The sequence below is a fragment of the Hippichthys cyanospilos genome, chromosome 20 (assembly GCF_059441005.1).
Source record: "Hippichthys cyanospilos isolate Australia breed blue-spotted pipefish chromosome 20, RoL_Hcya_1.0, whole genome shotgun sequence".
Classification (NCBI taxonomy): domain Eukaryota; kingdom Metazoa; phylum Chordata; class Actinopteri; order Syngnathiformes; family Syngnathidae; genus Hippichthys; species Hippichthys cyanospilos.
Genome location: NC_142388.1, coordinates 8216150 through 8238588, shown reverse-complemented (window position 1 = coordinate 8238588; position 22439 = coordinate 8216150). Strand labels below are relative to the sequence as shown.

At 41.8% G+C, this 22439-nt stretch overlaps 3 protein-coding genes across 3 annotated transcripts; 2 read left to right on the top strand and 1 right to left on the bottom strand.

Annotated features, from left to right (window-relative positions):
• The first annotated feature begins 1772 nt into the window (after nt 1-1772).
• Nucleotides 1773-14641, top strand: pals1b (protein associated with LIN7 1, MAGUK p55 family member b). The gene is made up of 14 exons (XM_088404120.1): nt 1773-2017; nt 3302-3758; nt 4790-4998; nt 7150-7227; nt 7450-7569; nt 7707-7868; nt 8837-8914; nt 9024-9207; nt 10266-10334; nt 10406-10477; nt 11136-11297; nt 12420-12622; nt 12808-12918; nt 13003-14641. Exons 2-14 carry the CDS (start codon nt 3431-3433, stop codon nt 13177-13179), a joined length of 1953 nt encoding a protein of 650 aa, XP_088260246.1. The 5' UTR covers nt 1773-2017; nt 3302-3430; the 3' UTR covers nt 13180-14641.
• Nucleotides 13691-16990, bottom strand: atp6v1d (ATPase H+ transporting V1 subunit D). The gene is made up of 8 exons (XM_088404122.1): nt 16789-16990; nt 15666-15783; nt 15499-15578; nt 15073-15185; nt 14891-14994; nt 14417-14483; nt 14263-14341; nt 13691-14186 (listed from the first exon to the last, which is right to left on the bottom strand). The coding sequence occupies exons 1-8, from the start codon at nt 16827-16829 to the stop codon at nt 14042-14044; spliced, it is 747 nt and encodes a 248-aa protein (XP_088260248.1). The 5' UTR covers nt 16830-16990; the 3' UTR covers nt 13691-14041.
• Nucleotides 16991-16993: 3 nt separating this feature from the next.
• Nucleotides 16994-22417, top strand: eif2s1b (eukaryotic translation initiation factor 2, subunit 1 alpha b). The gene is made up of 8 exons (XM_088404121.1): nt 16994-17162; nt 18796-19038; nt 19110-19189; nt 20927-21078; nt 21214-21320; nt 21404-21501; nt 21701-21844; nt 21902-22417. The coding sequence occupies exons 2-8, from the start codon at nt 18798-18800 to the stop codon at nt 22025-22027; spliced, it is 948 nt and encodes a 315-aa protein (XP_088260247.1). The 5' UTR covers nt 16994-17162; nt 18796-18797; the 3' UTR covers nt 22028-22417.
• Nucleotides 22418-22439: the final 22 nt, after the last annotated feature.

Here is a 22439-nt window from a genome sequence, read left to right as displayed (position 1 = left end):
CACTAGGAAGGTAAAATATTGCATAGGTTGTCAAAACATGCCGATTTTGAATATGCCGTCTTGCCATCCCTTCTAAATGCTCTCAAACGGGAGGTCAAGAGGTACATCTGCAGATGTCAAATTTAGCCCATGTTGGGCTCGTTTACTGCCATTAAAAAATTGGAAATACTGTATTGTCAATTTTGGACAGAGCTATTATTTTGCTGCAGGGAAACGTTTTATTTCATTCAGCACGTATTGTAGTTATAGCTGAATATTCCAGTCTGTGAAAACTGCAGCATTGAATAGCTGTTTTTTTTTTTTTTGTTTTGGTTTTCAAAAAAACATTAACAAACATTAACAAAACAAAAACATTGAAAGAGAACCAGTCTTCTATGTATACGTGTAATATATATATATATATATATATATATATATATATATATATATATATATATACATATATATATAATGTAAATATACATATGTATGGATAGGGCCGATGCCAATGAACATTTTGAGGGGTTGTTAAAATATATATTTGATGATGTTATGAACCTTTCAAAGTCAGCCCAAATGGGGCGAGAATAAGGCCAGGTTAGTGAAAAATGACAAGACACCCAGGGTTAAAAACATAGCCGGGTTCTCAGGAAGTGTGTAATCCACTTCTGTCTTCTTGTGTTGTACCAACTCAAACTACATGACCATAATTATAGATTTGAGTGTCTTAAAATTTGTTTACCAGCTGATTTACAGGCCTGGGAAATTGCAAATGTTGCAGTCAAATCCTAACTATAAGTTTGTTTGGACTGTGTGTGATTCGCAGCAGAGGGGGCCCATTGGTGAATCTTCTGCTTTTGGCTCATACAAGTATGTTTGATGAATACCAAAGTAAAATTACATTCAACTTGTCTGTTTCCAGGAAGCATTTCAATGAGTGAGCAAATAGGAATTAAAAAGAAATAAGATGGGGGTTAAACCAATCAAACACAGCAGCTCCAAGCTCTGATAACGATGCTTCTCTGCTCTGCAAGGTAAAATGACACAAGGTCCCATTCACCTGAGATGATTCATCTTACATTGAACTCGTTTCCAAATCGTTCACGTTAGCAAGAACATCAGTTGAGTGTGAGGGGATTAGCATGGAGATAGCACTAGAATTTAACACGGCTGTCTTCATTCACGCAAGTGTAGAAAGTCGACCTTTATTTTTTTGGTCCCAGATAAAGGATTTAAAGAGGTATTCTAATACATTACAAATAGTAAGTGTGTGTGTGTGTGCATATATGTATATATAGAGAGGTGTCTCGATAGATTGCTAGAAATAAAAAGAAATAGACTTCATGACCACTGTTGTTGCTGTTTGAGCTTGTCCTGTTGAAGAACGAAATTCACAAAACTAAGGAGGTTTACTGTGCCCCACCTCATCTGACATGTTCAGAAAGTCTCAACTTTTAAAAGGCCTTTCTTTTTGTTATTTTGGGGGGAGTTTTGTCGGAGACTTTAGGTTGCAAATATGAACATGTTTTAGCATTGTTATTTAAAAAACTATATATAAATATATAACTCTCGGTTGTTACTTTTTAAGGGCAGTACAATGTATGTCCCCCGCTATAATTTCACCAAATGAGTTGAAATACTAATTTATTCCTATTTATCCACGTCTACTTAATTGCATCGTGTGTGCCACTTGTCCTGCTCGATTCAATGGCCGAATGTCCCAATACTTTTCTCCCAACTCTCAACTCCGTTAGCCTGCAGTACCACGTGCGTCCGATAAGCGCCGCTGTGTTGCCTCAGTGTTGCCAAGGGAGACCGCATTAAAACACCTCGTGCACGTCTTCAATGGCTTCAAGAGTTTCCTGAACGCAACTCTCACTACGACAGCCTGGACGTGGACCACCGGGACCCCAACGGAGACAACGTGTCGCTCGATTTGTGTTTCCTTTCTGATTTAGGAAAATAAAGCGGCGGCGAGTTTAAGGAAAAGGAGACAGCAGCAGGCTTTTCTTAAGCCGTATTCACAGACGCCGAAGTGGTGAGTAGTTCACGGGACACTGCTACGTCGTTTCCTTGGGAGTTAGCGGCACCCTGATACTAAGCTAATCTGAGCCATTTAAAGTAGGAAAAACCAATGCGACGTTTTATTCACAACAAACCTGCCACGAATTCCTTCGATTGCTATATTTTAAACACTTGTGCGTCAGATCTCCGGATCTGACTTTTACGTCTGTCGCAGAAAAGTTCTACATGATGAAGGCTATTTAAAGTAATCGCTTTGCAAAGCAGCACCTCTATCGCACATTATTTTTCACCTTGAGACGTATTTGCGGTTATACCTGAGCAAGTTCGTTTAAGCACGCATGAAGATGTATAAAATAGCAAATTAGATGTTACGCTAACCTTTTCTCAGCTACTTTTTGCAACAAGACTTTCAGCAACAACCCAATTTGTGGCAAACGGAAGACTGCGTTGAAACGTTGCAATTTGACACTTGCATTCATGATTTTCCTTCGGTATGGAAAGCACACCGAGAAGCAATAATATTTAGTCGAAAGCTCACCTTACTACCCCAAATTATTACGTGTTTTACAGAACGAGGGCCCGGTTATTTAACAAATAAAATAAAATTGACCCCTTGCCCATTTTGGGGGCCATACTCTGATTTGGTAGTCCCAGGGTTGACAAAACGAGAGATAGCACATGAGATGTTATATTTGGTGTGGTATTTAAATAGATGCACTCTATATAATGTTACACTTTTTTTTTATTCTAACTGGCATCCTCTGAGTGGGTGAGATCCTTTCATGCTTGAACATATGTAAAGTTTATCAAGGTATCAGATTTTTCTTTTAATAAGGTGCATTCTTTGTTGTGCCTTGGCCATGTGATCAGATCATATTTGATCATTTTCACCTCCCATCTGATACAATATACGCATATATCACTGTCCTGTTCAGGTATCTCGGCCTGCTAAGATATCCAAGGATTAATTAAGGCTGTGGTGACAGATGGTCCTCTCGAAGTCTCCGCTGTTTGTCAGCCGCCAGTCTAAACGGAGATAAATGCTTCCAAGGCTTGGAGCAAGAGCGGGGGCGGGAGGGTGGTAGTCAGGCCTGCCAATTGTGATTAAGTGAGGCAAGTCGGGAGTAAAGGGGAGGGCCGCCAGGAGTCTATGATATAAATGGCTACTGGATGTACGCATTAAAAAAAGACCTATGTACCTGCAGGATGGGATTCACATCGCACTTGAAGTACTCGCTGAAAAACAAAAAACATGAATTTGATCATTTCTATTTCTCTATTTTTGCATGTATCTCAGGATGAATGTCTTCATCCCTCGTGGGAGTAAAATGGCCCCTGATGAGAGTCTCCGCACCAGTTCCTCTTAACATCGCGGCAGAGCTCAGCCAGGACTGAGGTGGTCTGAGCTGCATACCGAGGGGCAGTGATGATCACGTCCCACATGAACGGTTATGTGCAGGAGGGCTCTACCCAGGCCGCCAGCCACAGGGAGCGGGCGGTGGACTGCCCCGGCGACGACAGTTGCCTGGTCAAGCCCGTTCACTGCAGCGCCCAAATGGAGAGAATTCAACACTACCAGGACGAGCTGAGGAAGAGGAGGGACGACGACGCCTGGGGGAAACACGAAATCGACCCCAATGCTTCTCTGAGGCTCAAGAAACTGGCGCAGAACCCCAAAGTGGGCGTTGACAATCCCACTTTTGAGGGGAAGGAGACCACCACCAAAGATGCACATTCCCAGGCTCCGCCCGCCGGTGAGTTGACATGAATAGTTATCTCGGGGCTATTGCGAGAGATAACATGAAACAAAAGAATGCCTAACAAAGCCTGTTGAGGGGGGAGGCCGGGCGTGCGCGTGGGTGGCGCTTTTTGAAGGACAAGGAACCATAAATTAAAGTTGAACAGGGCACATCTCCCCGCAGGGGGCAAAAGTGCTGACGCTATTTGTTTGGTAAAACTAAATAGACAAGTTGAAGTACTGATAGCTTCCAGATTTTAACAGGGTTTTAAATTAATCACCTACCAGCCGTCAGGAGAAGAAAATTGATCGCATTAAATTTCATATGTTGTAAAAGGGCTAGCTAGCTGTAGCTTTACCTTCAAAGCAATCAAGCTAATTTATTCCCATAGCTCGGCTAAATTAGCTACTAATATTTGAAAGTTTCCAATTTTCATGTTTTTTTAGAGTAATACAGCGAATGCTTCTCAACAAAACAAAATTCTTGTTCTTTTAGCTAACGCTGAACTATTTTCCTGAATACTAAACCTATTTTCACAGTAAATGGTTAGTATTTTGACTATATATAATATTCCAAAAGTTTTGTTTTGTTTTTTTTCAGTCATAGACTAACCTGTCCAAACGCTGTAAAAAAAAGTAGTTGTTGAACAGTTGTTGAAAGTTGATTATTGCTTTTTCTTTTGATAATGTTACAAAGGATACCGTTTTAGGTATCCCAAGCATCCCATCAAAAGCGTTGCTCTCATTTAGGCCGCCACAGAAAATTGCCCGCGCAAAATTGGCGTTATCCAAAACGCATTGGTCAGATGAAGATATAAGATTCGAGTGGTTGTTAAAGCGCGCTTTTACAGTAGTAGCAGTTTGAATGGAGCTGCTGTTGCAGTTCCAGTTGCTCTGAAGTGGAGGGTGAAACACGATTAGCTTGAATCGCACTCTGGTATTCACATTCCCCGTGTGCGCTGCATATAAAATCAAGCTTTTAAGAGAGCTAATTGACATTAGGAAGCGGGTAAAACCATCCGTGCAACATGTGTCCACCCCCATCAGAGCTGGAGGAGCTGCTGCAGGCTGTCAAGTGGGTGCAGCAATGTGTGACTGACGCTCAGAGCCAGCAGGATGCCGAGCTGCTGCTCCAGCTGCTTGCCAAGGACGACTTCAAGTGCGCCTACAGCATCTACGCCGTCGTGTCCCAAAAGATGAACCGAGTCAACCCCACCTCGCCTCTCACGGTACAAGCACAAGATCTATGCCTGGAGGTAGGCCTCGTCTTCCGCTTGACACTTCGTCAAACAGTTTAGCAAAGCTGCATAGTTTTTGTCAGTATCCGGTTCATAACAAGTCCTCAAAAATGGCATTATTATTTCCTGAAGAGTACAGGTTTCCCTCATTTATCACGATTAACGAATTCTACAAAGTGGAACCCCCCCCCCCCCCCCCCCCCCCCCCCCCAACAGACATTTGACGTGCCTAAATAAATTGTATGAAATATGTTGAATAAACCCTTGCATACCTTTCTTTCACATGCCCGGTGAACCACTAACCACCAGCCGAACAGGCTCTTTTTGGGCGCAAACTTTTTCTTTTACAGCACGCAACATGCAGAACCTGCCTTCTGCATTGTTTTAACAATGTTTTATCATCATTATTTGAGAGGATTTGTTTTTCAAAGTCACAGTGAATATTCATGGAAGCGCAGGGCAGTTCGGTGATACAGTATCACTAGTGCTTGCAGAGTTGAGTCAACAAGCCCCCTCTGAAAATAATTAGATGGCAATCTTTTTTTAATATTATTATTATTATTATAATTTTTGCTCCTTGGCATGCATAAAGGATTAAGAGGCAGTCCTTGTCTTAAAAATTGCCTATAAGTGACAGGGCACTGTGACTTTCTAAGAACAGTTAAAAAAAAAAAAAAAAAGCATGTTAATGTAATTATTTATGTGTTTATTGTACTAACCTGGTAACAACATTCCTTAATGTACCAAAATATTCAATATTTTGTTTAAAAATGAAATAGATTACTTTCAGTGGGGAGAAAATGACAGCTGTAGATGTGATATTTTTGCTCAAAGTAAGCATACCTTCAGAATCATCAATGGCAACCTTCAAAGTCAGGTCATTGTTTGCAGGAAAGTTATGTCAGCACAATCGCAAGTCAGTCAGTGCTAAAGCAAAGCGGCAGTAATTGACTTATGTTCCTGCGCTGTTGAGCCTGGTTGTTTCCTGTCCCACAGGACCACAGACATGCATTAGAACACAATTTGCTGTTATTTAGGTAAACAAGCTCCCCAATCGGTGGATGTGTCAACACCGTTATAAGAAAAGGAAAAAACAAGATGTGGCACAGTCAGTCTTTATTGTGATGAAACAGGCAGCCACGAGGCGCGAAAGGTTCATTAAACGGCCACCGAGCGGCACCGCCGCTATTCCGGTCTTGCCTTGAGACAACCCCACTGATGCTCTCAGACATGGCAGCGCGTCGTCCTCCTCTGCGGCGTGAGGGCACAAACCGGGCACGGATCCCGAAGCGTTTTAACAAACGCCTAATAACCGTGGCCGGCCCGTGTTAGACACTCCTATTGGATCGGCTAATCTCCCGGCAGCCTGCGGTGCTGCTGCACAGTGCGGCAAGGGAGCAGGCCAGAAAAAGAAACTCCAGCAGATTACTTTAGTGTGCTTGGAGGAGCAGCATCACCCAGGGAGGACGAGTGGGAGAAGTGCGTCACCTTGTTGGTGACGTTGATTACTGGAATGGGCGCAACAGACTGCAAAAAAGGCAACAGGGAACATTTCGCATGCACATTTTCTGGCCTCGACAAGCGCAATTTGATTAAGGAGCAATCATTTGTACTCATTTTCACTCCATGTAGCAACCTGGGTACCCGGAGAAACCCACACGGGCACGGGGAGAACATTCAACATAGGAAGGAAGGAGCAGGAATCAAACTCGCGGCCTCGAGACTGTGAGGCGAAAGTGCTAACCACTCTTCTACTGTACTACCCGTCATATACTGCATTTGGAGGTCATAGCCTCAACAAGATCAATTTAACAGGCCGCCACTGTCTTCTCAAAGACCTCAAATCTGGAATGCAATGTTTTAACTTCCATCCTTTTATCATCAATTATTTGTAGATTAATCATTGCACCTTCCATCAATCATTCCATTTTTTGCCAGAATAAGACACATGGCAACTAATTTGATTGAAATGGAGAGTTTTGTGACTGATAGCTTGAAGAAGGAGAGTAGAACTTCTCTTCGAAATAACACAGAATTGCTTTGAATGTGTGGACTAGAGCACGTGTGCAGGAAAACTTTTAAATTTGGGGGAGGGGCATGAACAGAAGGCCCAATTCACTGAAGTTTGAAATTGCACTAAGATTTTAAGGCATGTCTTTGTGTATTCAGGTCCAGAAGATCCTCCAGTCCAACCAACAGAAAGAAGTCTTGGAACTCAAGGCGCTGCTCACAAATCCTCATCTCCAGGTCAGGTGACTCAAATCTGATTGGCTTGCAACTGATTTTTTTGCTCCTGCGCTCCGACTAAAATTGTCGAGTTTTGCTGACAAGACCCCGCAAAGTCAGTTTGTGATTTGTAAATCTGGCTGTAGACATCTTCCATTGCCTTTAGCAGAAACCCTCACATCATTCTAAAGCTGGAAGCGTGGCTCCATATTTCATGATAAATTGTTTGCTTTGTGCGCGCAGGCGCTGATGCAGGCACATGACAGCTTAGCTGTGCAAGAAATGGCAGACGACAACGTGATCCAGTATTTGGGGGAAACCGTGAAAATGGTGCGGCTGCATAAGACCCGTGACACCCCACTGGTGAGACGGACGCTGGCCACATTTCGCAATGTTTATGTCTCGGGACGGGGCGGGACAAAAACCGAGTAACTTAAGTTCAATTTATATTGGCTTCCTATATATTTTTTTTTTTTTACGTTCCATGCATCTGCCCTCAGGGTGCCACGGTGCGTAATGATATGGACAGCGTGGTGGTTAGCCGTGTAGTGAAAGGTGGGACCGCGGAGCGGAGCGGCTTGCTCAACGAGGGGGATGAGATCCTGGAGATCAACGGCATTTCACTCCGCGGAAAGCATGTCAATGAAGTTCACGACTTACTGGTGAGAATCGGGATTGTGGGGTTCGCGTTATATTCTTTTTCTTTTAAGTTTGGTTTTTAATTCAGTTGGTTTTGGAAGAGGGTCTCTGTTTTTTAATGCTTCGTTTTATTTGTTTTTATTAGTTTTATCTTTTTATTATAATTAAATACATGGAGTATTTGTTACAGAATGCGTCAAGCTGCCAATGTGAAGTCAATTTTTTTGAACTGTCAGACTTGTTCACACATACTTGCAAGTATGTTTGAACGCATTTTTAAATATGTTAGCACATACTTGCAAATAGTTCGTACTTGGAAGTTGAAATTCTAAAAACATACTATTGCCATGTTTATTGCCATAATTCCACAGGCTGTTGACGAGCATACCACAGAACTGGATTGGTCATCTGCCATACCGGGCAGATGCCCGTTGGGCCAGCATCTTTTTGGGCCGATGCTTGGCTATTCTTCTATTTTCCGTTATTTAACACCAAGATATCAGCCCATAATTTAGAAAGAGCAACCCATTCATCCATTTACAAACCCCACCTTTTTGTTATGTTTTTTTCCTGTGCTAATCGAGCCCCGCTACTCCCCCTAGCATTACGGGGGAATAGTTTTTAATACGTATCTTACACATACGTTCAAACGTATTTCCCAGTACTTTCGTAAAAATTTTGACTGTTGTTATTTTTTATTTATTTGTTATGTCGTTAAATTTTACAATTTTAGAAACTAGCTTTGAATGCATTTAAAGGAATGTAATCATACCTATGTTCAAACAGGTTTTAGTTGTTTCATTAGCTTTCGCGAACTGGTGAGAACTGTTTGGTGAGAACTGAGTTACAGCTGGCTAATAATGGGAAAACTTTTAAACCATGTTCAAGGCATGTCAGGGTAAAGAAAAGCATAACACTGTATGGAATAATATTGTGAATTATCACTTATTTTGTTGAACGGGACTTGACGGCTTCTCATCTTGTCCACCAGCAACAAATGCACGGCACCTTGACCTTCCTCCTCATCCCGAGCGCTCAGATTAAACCTGCCCCACACAGACAGACTGTGGTAAGTCTCTAAGGTGGACCTGTGCGGCCTGTCTGCACGCACGCACGCTTGCAAGCAAGCAAAGGCAGTAGATCTCGGAAAAGCCCCGCTCTCTCATTGGCTTCCGCAGATGCACGTACGAGCCTACTTCGACTACGACCCCTCGGATGACCCTTTCGTTCCGTGTCGGGAGTTGGGCCTGTCTTTCCAGAGAGGCGATATTCTTCACGTCATCAGTCAGGATGACCCCAACTGGTGGCAGGCCTACAGGGACGGAGATGAGGAAAACCAGTTACTGGCTGGACTCATTCCAGGTTGGGATGAGGTCTTTTTTTTTTTTTTTTTTTTCCTCCCCACTAATAGCTTTTCATGTTTACATTTTGGGTTGTGGTAAACATGCTAACACCAATTGTTGACCAATTGTTAACACCAATACAACACCAATTGCTGGCATGTTGTAGGGTAAAAACCCCAGATGTGAAAATATGTTCAATTTTATATGTTGATTGAGCATTATCAACCATTTGAAAGCCTTAAAAACATCTTGACACCAAACTAATGAACTCGCAAAGTTGCCTCTTTGTCACTTTGTGGAAACTACGGAGCGTTGTCGACTCGACATTGAAAATGTCTATTAATTTTTGACCGTAATGAGTGAAAAATAAGTTGAACATGTTTGATTGAGCCTGTTTTGCTGAAAATGTGATCATTGCAATTGTGCAACGTAGAAGGAACATGCAAAGTCATTAATGTGGCGGGCTCCAGATATTTGATCCCACTTTTTTACAGACCGATACCAGTACTCTTGTTGTCACTGATACCAAGTATTGATACCACTTGTACACTTAATACACTCATTTCCAGGTCATTTTAAAAGAAAAACCTCTCTCGCAGTGCAACATTTTTCAAATTTAACAAAATTATGGTCCATTCTTCGTTTCATTTCTAGTTTGTGATCATAAAACTGCTTGGCTGCCATCACGAGCACCGATACCTTGCGTTAATGTGGTATCAGGCCTCATTATGATCTTCTAAATTGTCATTTTTAGTTTACGATCATAAAACCGCACCAAGAAAGTGGCACTATATATATACATAAACACTGCTAGTATTTGTGCTTTCTAACCTGTAGTATGAAACCACGGCAAGGCCACTAAGCCCCACCCATCTGGCAAATCCATCAGATTAAATCAAACACCTGAGAATTATTTGCGATTACGCTTTGACCCGAGCTTGCGCCCGCTGCAAAAGCAGGTTAAGCGGTGGAAATGGAAAGTGGGCCAACTAGTTCAAACGGAAGATACGAAGATGGGAAATAGGAGAAATCTGTCAAAAGCCATTCCGAAAACAGTCACGTCATTGCCTCCGTCAGGAAAGTGCTTCCAGCAGCAGAGAGAGACCTTGAAGAGAACGACACCAGACAGGAGTAGAGAACAACAAGGTAAGAAGATCATGTTGCGGTTACGCACGGGCGAGACGGGATTTTGCAAATAACCTTGTCATCTTTTTCAGGGAAACGCTGGTATGTGAAGAAAAACAAGAAACAGAAGAAGAAAAGCACATCCCCGCTAGGCAAGAGCACAGGTAAAACCACGGGTTTTAATCAGACTTTCCTTGCCGTCGTCGCTCGCTATCTGTCAAAGCGAGCGCCTTTTGTCGGTGTGCAAACATTGTCTGCTTAAATGCAAACTCCTCCAGCCATAGGGGACATGACCTGGCGTCTGCTTGGCTCAGATTAGTCTTCTCGCAGACGGGATCAGAGGAGGCACCAACAGGTGCCAGGCGGGGGCCTAAATGACCGCATTTTCTGCACTATAATGCGCACTTTCGATGAATGGCCTATTTGAAAACTTTCATATATGTAGGCTGTACCGCATTATAAGGCGCGTAGAATAGAAGCAACAGTAGCGGCTGGGGTTGCGTTATGCATCCACTGGATGGAGCTGCGCTAATGGGAATGTCAACAAAAATATCAGAAAAGGCTTCCAAACTTTATACATAGACAATCAAAATTTAAGAATAAAGATGATTTGCGGGAAGCAGTTACTATCTGAAGAATGGGGCGGGAAATACCTCTTAATTACATTAAAAGACTATTTAAATCAACGCCAAGACGAACCAAGAGTTTAAAAGAATAGAATTGTGTATTTTTTGATTAATAACCCAATCTCCTGTTACATATGTTTGTGTATATATTGTATATCAAATTTCCCCCTTCTCCCTCTCTTGGCGTTCTCCTCAGAATGCGACGACGTCCTGACCTATGAGGAGATGTCCCTCTATCACCAGCCTGCCAACCGCAAGCGTCCCATCGCTCTGATCGCTCCAACGAACAGCGGCCACGACGAGCTGCGTCGCAGGTTACTCTCGCTTGAACCGGACAAGTTTGCCGTCGCTGTCCCGCGTAAGTGAACAAAATTCACTTTCAACTAAATAGCACTGTTATGTTATGCACTGTTATGCGCTAAATAGCAGCACCATGTTATGTTGTGGGTCAAGCGAACACATTTGAAAGTTAAAGTAAATGTTTAATGTAGTTTTTCAGTGCTTACGCTTGGCTTAAGAGTAATCAACATATCTATTAACAATGCCCTTTGTATGCGTTTTTGTTTTGTTTTTTTGTTTGTTTTTTGCAACTTTTTTGATAAACAAGCAAAAACCGGGTCAAAATGACTCAAGGATATTGTTGCTGCTTTTGAGATTTGTTAGTTAGAAAGATTATTCACAAATAGTGGTTTGTGATGCTTTTTGGGTCATTACACATGACCCCGGGTTATATTGACCCAGGATGTTATCACTATTCCAGAGAAACAAATGTAATACATGTGAAGAATTTAAGTATTGTCTTTGTTAATTGGTGAGTAATTTTCCAATTATAATCTTGACTTTTTGACACTTTTATATTAATGCACACGTCCGGTTCATATTGACCCAGGATGTTGTCACTATTCCAGAGAAACAAACGTAATACATGAGAAGAATTTAAGTATTGTCTTTGTTACTTGGTGAGTAATTTTCCAATTATAATCTTGAGTTTTTGACACTTTTATATTAATGCACACGTCCGGGTCATATTGACCCAGGATGTTATCACTATTCTAGAGAAACAAACGTAATACATGAGAAGAATTGAAGTATTGTCTTTGTTACTTGGTGAGTAATTTTCCAATTATAATCTTGAGTATTTGACACTTTTAAATTAATGCACACATGTCTGGGTCATATTGACCCAGACACATCATTGCTTGAGAGTGACCTTAACACACGGCAATTAATTGCCTTTGTTTCTTTGTAAGTGCTTTTCCAATCAAAAAACGGAGTTTTTGACACTTTGTGTAGATGCACACACATCTGGGTCATATTGACCCATAGAGAATATTTGCTTAGAGAAAAATGAACATGAATTGCTGAACACATTTGGGTAACTAAGTGCGCTCCGGGTCAAAGTGACCCAGGGATATTCTTGCTTTTCCTTGCCAACAAACATAACAGGTTGTGATTTCCTTGAAACTCTTTGGTCACATAGACACGACCAGAAGCGCGAGGCTACACGAGCGAAACGGGCGCGAATACCACTTTGTGAGCCGACAAAGCTTCGAGGCCGACTTGTCTGCGGGGAAGTTCATCGAGTCGGGGGAGTACGAGAAGAACCTGTACGGAACCAGCACGGATTCCGTGCGGCACGTGATCAACTCTGGACGCATCTGCTTGCTCTGCCTGCACACCAGGGTACCACTTCATGCTTGTCGGACGATTTTCTAGTCCGTGATTATGGGCCTGCCGTGAGCCCACGGACACAGAACCTCAAGAAAAAAATAAAATCTTACTGATTTCATCCCTGACGACGAATGCATTCACATAAGCGGGGAAAAAAAAGTTGTTTTGTCTTCTAATACTTCTGACTCCTTTTTCAGTCGTTGAAGGTTCTGAGGTCCTCTAACCTTAAGCCCTTTATCATCTTCATTGCGCCACCTTCTCAAGAACGACTGCGCACTCTGCTGGCGACTGAGGGGAAAACACCCAAGGTACTTAAACTCGTTTTGTTCATCCCGGTCACGCTCATGTGCTGGCCCAGATTGACAGGAAGTCAAATTTGCTGTCCCGCACAGCCGGAGGACCTGAAGGAGGTGATCGAGAAGGCCCGCGAGATGGAGCAGGACTTCGGCCACGTTTTCGACGCCACCATCGTCAACGCGGAGACAAATGAGGCTTTCTTGGAACTGCGCAGGCTGATCGACAAGCTGGACACCGAGCCTCAGTGGGTGCCCACCTCCTGGCTCTGCTGAGCACTTCCGAAGGAAGTTCTTGAAAGTTCCATGTGAAGGACAGACGGTACATTTTTTTATTTGCACATTTCCCCTTTTGGACTCAGGTTTCTTGTCTGTGGACTTCCTTCCTTTGTGTGTCGTTTTTTTTTCCTCTGCTTTAGTCATTTATGCAACATAGACAAATCTTATTTATAACTGTAAATACAGATTTTTTTTTAGTAAAAATGTATACGTTTTACTTCTAAATTGTATGTTTATACAATGGCTTTAAGAGACTGCAGCTGTTTATTTACATGTTTTTTTTTTTCTTCTGACCACAATCAGTATTTTTTGGTTTTATCAATTTTGTGTTGTATTGAAAGCCCCCAGCAAAAATGATTATCTATAATGACTTGGTTATCATTAAATCTTATATTATACTGCAAAATACCTTTGACTGCAACACTGTGTTAAATACAACAGTGTGGTGCAAAATGGCCGCCAGGCTCCAGCTCAGTTGCGTTTTCCCAAAGACAACAAAGTGTTTTTTTTTTCCTTTCTTTTTAATTGATGACATGTCATTTGGTAAACATTTGAAATGAGGTAATGGCACTCACACACTTTTAAACTCGCACAACCGTTTTTTTAAGACTTACAGCATGCAAACTCAGGAAAAAAATATCAATCACAATTTACTTTTAAATGTAATCTGAACATATATTTGAGCTATTTCAAGATATTTTTGTAGTTCTATCCATGTGATGGAAATGTATGATTCTTTCCAGTGAGACGCGACAGAACATCACACAAACACAAACAAGAGCCTTCATGAGAAGACTTCCACATTACCCCGACGGGCACGGAATAAATAGATTTAAGGGTTGCCACGGCAACGGGGCATTTACTCAAAGAGCAGGTCTTCATCCGTTTCTTCGGTTAGCATGTTGGCGGGCTCTGCGATGGGACCCAACTTAGCCAGGCGGGCGGCGATCTCCTTCTCCGTTTTCTCTCTCAGCTGCTTCTTCTTCTCCTGGATTTTCTTTAACCTGAGAGGACCAACGAGGAGACGCGCCCGTGAGACGTCCAGAAATCACCCAAGGAGGAACCCGTGAGGACACCCACCTGTAGAACTCCTCTCGTTCCCTCTCGTCCAGCTCCGTAACGATGTAGGTCAAGGTGCGGTCGATCCGAGGGATGATAACTGAAAGGAAGCGCCATTAGTCGCCAAAATAAAATTTCACAATATGGGATCAAATGTTAAATTGAAGATTATTACCATGCTCAATTGCATTCACGCGGCGGTTGGTGATCTTTATGGCCTCATCCAGAGTGACGAAAGATGTCTGGGGACATAACGTGAAGAGAATTTCTTAATTGGTGGATATCTTTTTCTATTGCAGGTTCACGTCGCTTTTTTTCACGTGATTTTGCATCATTTAAGTAAGACCTGACAAAAACTGTTGATGTATTCTTTTCAGGGCTTTTGTAAGGAAAAAAATGGCTGCAAGTGAATGAGTTCATGTACAGCTGTGAACTGAAATTCATCTAAGGTCATAGAGCAGTATCCACATCATAAAACTGACAAGACACTTTTTAACTCAATCTAAATGATGAGACTTTTTTTTTTTCCTGTTTACCAAATATTTCTTCATAATAGGTACTAATCTACAATGAATGAAATATTTCAAAAAGACAAATGCTGTATATCGATCGAGGACTTTATATATTTTTTGAAAGGATCAAGCCTTACCTGCAAGGAGGCCAACTCGACCAGCAGTTCCACAGCTCTGGCATAATTTCTCTTCAACCTGGAGAGCTGCTCTCCTCCTCTGGCCAGACCAGTCAGCTCATAACCTGAAAATCACAGGCAGGGATGTGAAAAATCCACTGGATGGGGGGAAAAAAAAATCATACTGAGAGAGTTTAACTTACTATCACCGCCTTCTTGGTAATGTTCAAAAACAGGAAGAGTAACACCTGCCACATTGTCTTTTTTGGCACGGACCTTCACCTGAGCTTTGTTGACATTCTGGATGACTGTAGTGCTGTGGGTGCAATTATGCAAATGATTACACGCTAAATTAGGGCTTGTCTGTCAAACTAATTTTAGCTCAGGGGCTACATGTAGGAAAGTATTGTCAAGTGGGTTTGACCGGTAAAAGTAAGATTTTTTTTATGTCTGTTATAGACAGCAGGTTTGGTCCTATACTTTTTTTTGTTTGTTTTAATACTTCACAAAAACACCTTCCAGGCCGGATTAAACCTACCTGTGGGCCGGATTAAACCTACCTGTGGGCCGGATTCAGCTCACGGGCCATAAGTTTCACACCCCTGCTTGTCATTTTGAACACGACTTACCTGAAGTCCCCAGCTGCAAATTTGGCTTCAGCCAAGGAGAATGCCGCCTCTCTCATCACTTCCCCCATCTTGGTTTTTGTCTGAAGAGAGAGAAAACAGCAGGTTTACTAATCCAACATTTTGCACTCCTTCTTAGGTTCGCATTTTAGCAGAAAACAACAACCGACTTCAATGATCTTGCGTAGGATTTGGCGGAATCTCATGGAAAGAGCGTCTGACTTCTTCTTGAGCAGGTTGCGGCCAGTCTGCGCCCCTTTCATACGAGCCTTCATGATGGTCTGAGCCCTGCCGACCGAAAGAGGGCAACGTGTCATTTTGGCATTCAGGCAGAGGTGCGGAACAACGCAATGGAGGAAAAAACATTTCTGGTGTGTAGATCTAAAAACAATACATTAGCAAATCACTATAAGAGCAGGCATATCACACTTATTTAATATGATGCACAAGTTATGCAGTGTATGTAAAAAGTCTACACACCCCTGTTCAAATGAGCCATTTAGCAATATTCAAATGATTTTCCAGCATTAACAAGACATTAATGAAAATAAAAAAACAGAGGGATGTTAAATAAATGTGTGGTTAAGTGAGCACACCCTTTGAGTTATCACAGGGCTGCCAGCATTTAAAGGTTCCAAATGGACAATTCTTAAGTATTCAGACAAATTTGTAAATGTTCAATATTTGAGGCTCTCAAAAACATGTGAAAATTACAAATATATGTGTGAGAAAAATTGAGACAAATCACTCCGTGCATTTCAATGTAAATTAGCAATACATCTACATAGATTCTAAACTCATTTCAATTCATTCATTCTCATGGAAAAACACGTTAATAAAATAGATTGGCTTTATTATCATATGCAACGAAATATGGAGCGCTCCTCCAATGTATGCATTTTAAATACATATGAACAGAATAAATAAAGAATAAAATCATGGTTTCACAGAGTGCTATAATGATTACAGTGAGAATACATGCAAAATTGCGTTGTGCTTATCAAAACATTGCTACAATTTAATCTAATTGTTGTCCCAGGAGACAATAGTGAAGCAGTAACATCTCATACTTGTGTCATTAATAGAAAACGTCACATGACCAGGACTCTTCCTCTTTTGAATTCTAAAGCAGAAATGAATTTTTAAAAAACACACACACAAACGATCGCAACCGAAAATTGCATGCGATACATGTAGACGTGCATTAAGACGGACGCGGTAAAATAAAAACGCTGTTATTATTGTTGGATGCTAGAAATGGAATTAGCAAGCGTAGCTATTAAACAAGCTTACATCCTGGATGGAAATACGTCGATCCTGTCTTTCCCAGACATCTTGTCGTCTTTCCGGTTATTTTCTGGATCGCGAAGGCGTAATTTACCAAATTTTTTTTAGACTATAAAAACGCTCTTGGTGAAGGGTATCGAGCTCAGGTTGGGCTGATCTTGTCAGGATTCTTCTATCGCGGATCAGCTGACCTCCGCGCATGCGCACGAGGAAACGAATGGACGATCTTTTCCGGGTCGAGAAATTAGCACAGCCGTGTAAAACGAGCTAACAGATGCTCTTTCCCAATCACTGAAACCAACCCGAGCGGAGCAAAATAGAACATTCAAACACGCAGTGAATCGCTTTAAATACTTTTCTTCTCTAAACACATGACACAGGTGAGTTTGAACGGATAAAGTGGACGTTTTGTGGCAAGTTGGCGATGGTGGATGCTAGTCGCCCTCGCTTGCATGTGCCGCATGTGAGCTGGGCACAGCCGGCTAATGGCTCCAAGCTAATTATGCTATTAGCTTTTTTTTTGGGACACAAATTGCGCTTTTGTCGGTTTTTAAGCGTATGCTACATTTTTCAATTTGATCTGCGATTGTCTTGTCAAGCCGCATGACAAATGATCACGTTTTTCGGGCCTTTTGCTGTTGCATCATCCAGTACTCAGCAAAAAGTGTGAATGAAGTACAAACACATTTTTCTCCAGGAAGCTGTTGCGATGATGCAAGTAAATTGTAATAACACTTGGCAAAATATTTGAAGTAAACAGACGTGCGCTTTAAGTTATACAATATGTATAATCAGGTCAGTAACTGTTAGGCAGCTTAACAATGTGCATGTTCGCCCATTCCAAAAGAGAAATAATGCAGGAAATCACATTGTAGGATTTTTTAAAAACCATTTATTTGTGAAAATGAGGGTCCAATAACGTATGGCATATATTACTTGTTCATACGTCCATGGTACTTGGAAAATTTGTTTTAAAATTCCCATTTCTATTTCCACCAAGATATACCATTTAGTGTACCATTTGTGAATTACAAATCCCTCAGTTTTTTTAAATAGGAGAACTTGTAACCTTTTAAGTTGCTCTATGTGTATGCATAGTACTTACGGACCTAAAGTATAATTATAACATATTAATGACTACATAGTACAAGGTAAGGTTAATGTGTTAATTGAATCAAAGTTAACTGGTTGAGGATATTTATCGTGAGGATATTGTTTTGGCCTGTTGAAATTTCATTTTTTTGTCATTTGAAATTACTTTGTAGTTTTTTTTTTTATTGTGTGTTTTTCACTAGGGTATTTGTCATAATACAAAGGACAGACCTTTTTCTGTACTGTAATTATCAATGCTTATATATGTATTGGCAGACAAAACGGGAGTATGTATGCCATAATTGTACTTTGATTCAGTAAATTTTATGAACATAAAGTGCCATTTGACATTGTTTTTATGAGCAATTGTTTTTGTGTTTTATTAAAAAGAATAGTCTTCTAATTTAGCCATTTCCAAGATTAAAAGGTTATTTTTGTTTGTATTACTGCTTGTACAATTATTACTCTTAAAAACACTTTTTGCCTTTTGCCATTGACTTGAATTGATGTGCTGAAGGGTCAGAGAAGGGCCAATCACAGCTCAGCAGGTGACTGTCAGGTGAGAAGTGATTGGTTGTTACCAAGTATCAGTGTTATTTTGAGGACAAGTAAAAATTTGTTTTTAAATGTATTAATTGTACATGGAAAATAATTATCAAATTTATAATTTATAATTATCTAATTATAGACATATAGACATTCTTACTGCTGAAAATTGATTAAAAAAGTGTTTTTTTTTCTAATAAAAAATGTTTTTAAAGTTCTTTTTCCATGAGAACTCGATACCTCACAAAAACTGTTATTGGTGCATCCCTAATAAGGACCTTGGTGACCTCCGGATTTTGCCACTAAATCCTGTATAATCCCGTTTTGAAGTGGATGTGCACGCAATTGGGTTTTTTTTTTTCCCCCTTCAATTAGCAATGCCAGGGCTCAGCTGTCGATTCTACCAGCACCGCTTCCCAGAAGTGGAGGACGTGGTCATGGTGAACGTCAGGTCCATCGCCGAGATGGGCGCCTACGTCAGCCTCCTGGAGTACAACAACATCGAGGGCATGATCCTCCTCAGCGAGCTGTCGCGTCGGCGGATTCGCTCCATCAACAAGCTCATCCGCATCGGACGCAACGAGTGCGTGGTGGTCATCCGAGTAGACAAAGAGAAAGGTGGGAACGCCGCCCGGGCGCCCCTCGCGCTGGCCGGAAGGCACTTGCGATCTCTGCCGCTTTCTCACCAGGATACATTGATCTATCAAAAAGAAGAGTTTCGCCGGAAGAGGCCATCAAGTGTGAAGATAAATTCACCAAATCTAAAACTGTGAGTCTTGTTAAATTTTTATTTTTTTTTGCTTTGATTTCCAAACTAGACAAAATATATGCATCCATCCATTTTTGAGCCGTGTCTCACTCAGGGCACAGGCTTGCTGGTGCCTATCTCAGCTGTCTCGGGCTGTAGTTGCTGGTTGCAAGGCACAGGGAGACGAAGAAGCATTCATGTACCTAATCGCACCTAGGGACAGCTTAGAGTGTCCGATACACCTAACCATGCATGTTTTTTAAATGCGGGATGAAGCCAGAGGGCATGGGGAGAACATGCAATTTCCTCACAGGAGCCTGGAATTGAATTAGGGTTGAATGAGGCTTTTTTTTGTTTTTAAAGACAAAAATGACCATGTATAGTAAGGCATTTGAAAAACACACACACACACACACACAAGTGGTTCTGCGAAAAAAAAAGCCTTGCTATAGACTGTCAATTTTTTGGGGGGAAAAAAGCCTTACTATAGACTCTTTTTTTTTTTTTGCGAAAAAAAAAGGCCTTACTATATGCTGTTGTTTTTTTTTTGCGAAAAAAAGCCTTACTATAGACTGTCAGTTTTTTTGCGAAAAAAGCCTTACTATACACTGCCGTTTTTTTGTGGAAAAAAAGCCTTACTATAGACTGTCGTTTTTTGTGAAAAAAAGCCTTACTATAAACTGTCGTTTTTTGTGAAAAAAGCCTTACTATAGACTGTTGTTTTTTGTGAAAAAAAGCCTTACTAAAGACTGTAATTTTTTGGGGGGAAAAAAGCCTTACTATAGACTGTCGGTTTTTTTGCGAGAAAAAAAAGCCTTACTATGGCCTTTCGATTTTTTCGCGGGAAAAAAACCTGTCGCTTTTTTGTGAAAAAAGCCTTACTATAGACTGTCGTTTTTTTTTTAGAAAAAAGCCTAACTATGACTGTCATTTTTTTTTGCAAAAAAAAGCCTTACTATATATAGACTGTCATTTTTTGCGAAAAAAGCCTTACTATAGACTGTCATTTTCTTGTGAAAAAAGCCTTACTATAGACTGTCGTTTTTTTTTAGAAAAAAGCCTAACTATGACTTGTCATTTTTTTTGCAAAAAAAAGCCTTACTATATATATATATAGACTGTCGTTTTTTGTAGAAAAAAAGCCTTACTATAGACTGTCGTTTTTTGCAGAAAAAAAGCCTTACTACAGACTTTTTTTTTTTTTTTTGCGAAAAAAGCCTTACTATAGACTGTCATTTTTTTTGTGAAAAAAGCCTTACCATAGACTGTCGTTTTTTGAAAAAAAAAAGCCTTACTATAGACTCGTCTTTTTTGCAAAAAAAAAGCCTTACTATATATAGACTGTCGTCTTTTTTGCCCAAAAAAGTTTTTTGCAGGAAAAAGCCTTACTACAGACTGTCGTTTTTTTACGAAAAAAAAAAAGCCTTACTATAAACTCACTTTTTTGTGAAAAAAAGCCTTACAATACTGTCATCTTTTTTGCAAAAAAAAAGCCTTACTACAGACTGTCTTTTTTTTTTAGGGAAAAAAAGCCTTACTATAGACTGTCGTTTTTTTGTGAATAAAAGCCTTACTATAGCCTGTCTTTTTTTTTTTGTTTTTTTCGAAAAAGCCTATTTTTTAATGGAAAAAAGCTTTAAAAAGCCTTACTATACATTGTCATTTTTTTCTCATAAAAAGCCTTGCTATTGGCACGGTTGGGTTTTTGTTTTTAAAAAAAAAAAAAAGCCTTTACACGCAGTTACCTTTTGCGTGCAGGTGTACAGCATCCTGCGGCACGTGGCCGAAGTCCTGGAGTACAGCAAAGACGAGCAACTGGAGAGCTTGTACCAGCGCACCGCCTGGGTCTTTGACGAGAAGTACAAGCGGCCGGGATACGGCGCTTACGACGTCTTCAAACAGGCCGTGTCGTAAGTCCCGCCGCATCCGGGCGCTCCCGACAACTTTTGACCCTCGTTTCATGCCGGTCGCTTAGCGTCGCTTGAGATTTTTTTTCAGTTGGGCTAACAATCGACAGATTGAATTAAAAGAAATCCGACTTGCAGCGACCCTTCCATCCTGGGCGACCTGGAGCTGACGGAAGAAGAGCGGGCCGTGCTCATCGACAACATCAACAGGCGACTCACTCCGCAGGCCGTCAAGATCCGAGCGGGTGACCCCAAAATTCCCCGGCGCGGCAATCGCGTCATCGGGGGAACGAAATCTATGTTTTTTTTTCCCCGTCTTTGCCGGCAGACATCGAAGTGGCGTGCTACGGCTACGAAGGCATCGACGCCGTGAAGGACGCGCTGAGGGCGGGGTTGGGCTGCTCTACCGAAGCAATGCCCATTAAGGTGATTCTTCACATCCGCGCCACCGGGCGGTGCCGTGGCGCCCCCGTTGTCAAAAGTGCGCAGGGGTTACAAATGTCGAATCGCTCGTCGACATTTAAAATCTATAGAATTGAGATTTCTACCAGTCGCGCATTCCATAAATAAAAAGTACAAGCAGTTTTCAAGAGTTTAATCAGGAGTCGTGACTTCTTGAACCCAGATCAACCTGATCGCTCCGCCCCGCTACGTGATGACCACCACCACTCTGGAGCGCACGGAGGGCCTCTCCGTACTCAACCAGGCCATGGCGGCCATCAAGGAGAAAATTGAGGAGAAGAGGGGCGTCTTTAACATCCAAATGGAGGTGAGACCAAACGTGCGCGTCGTGCCTAGAAAGGCGTTCAACGGGCGCGCCCCTCAGCCCAAGGTGGTGACGGATACGGACGAGACGGAGCTGGCCCGGCAGCTGGAGCGGCTGGAGAGGGAGAACGCCGAGGTGGACGGAGACGACGACGCCGAAGAGATGGAGGCCAAAACGGACGACTAGACCCAGGCGGACGTGCGCCCACTGCTAATAAAAGTGCCTCCTCTGGACTTTTACCGGCAGTTTTCTTTCCACCCTGCTCGTTTCCCGAGGTATTTGACGCTTTGAAGCCGGGCCTCTATTTTGGACTTTGGAACGAGTCCCCGCGGACGCCAAGGACAAATGAAGCTTCATCAAGCGCGTCGTACTATTTCTTTTTAACTCCTCTGGGTGGCTCAAAGCTGCGGTGGAAATGCGGTCCACTTCCGCCGCGTCTTTAAATGGACGAAAGGAGCCCGAAAATCCGGCGCGCCTTCTTGAAGCTTCATTTAGCCCTCGCTTATCTACAGGGTTTTCAAACGATAGGATCTCTCTTTGTCTGTTCCCTTGACAATAAAAATGTCGAGCAACGTGTCTCAATCTCAAGCACCAACTA

Coding starts and splice junctions, on each gene's coding strand:
- pals1b (XM_088404120.1), top strand. CDS start 3,431: ATGATCACGTCCCACATGAACGGTTATGTGCAGGAGGGCTCTACCCAG. Junction 7,228..7,449: donor TCACAAATCCTCATCTCCAG/GTCAGGTGACTC, acceptor TTGTGCGCGCAG/GCGCTGATGCAGGCACATGA. Junction 7,869..8,836: donor ATGAAGTTCACGACTTACTG/GTGAGAATCGGG, acceptor CTTGTCCACCAG/CAACAAATGCACGGCACCTT.
- eif2s1b (XM_088404121.1), top strand. CDS start 18,798: ATGCCAGGGCTCAGCTGTCGATTCTACCAGCACCGCTTCCCAGAAGTG. Junction 19,039..19,109: donor CCGAGTAGACAAAGAGAAAG/GTGGGAACGCCG, acceptor CTTTCTCACCAG/GATACATTGATCTATCAAAA. Junction 21,502..21,700: donor CCGAAGCAATGCCCATTAAG/GTGATTCTTCAC, acceptor TCTTGAACCCAG/ATCAACCTGATCGCTCCGCC.
- atp6v1d (XM_088404122.1), bottom strand. CDS start 16,829: ATGTCTGGGAAAGACAGGATCGACGTATTTCCATCCAGGAT. Junction 15,186..15,498: donor TTTGCAGCTGGGGACTTCAG/GTAAGTCGTGTT, acceptor TTGCACCCACAG/CACTACAGTCATCCAGAATG. Junction 14,995..15,072: donor TTACCAAGAAGGCGGTGATA/GTAAGTTAAACT, acceptor TGTGATTTTCAG/GTTATGAGCTGACTGGTCTG.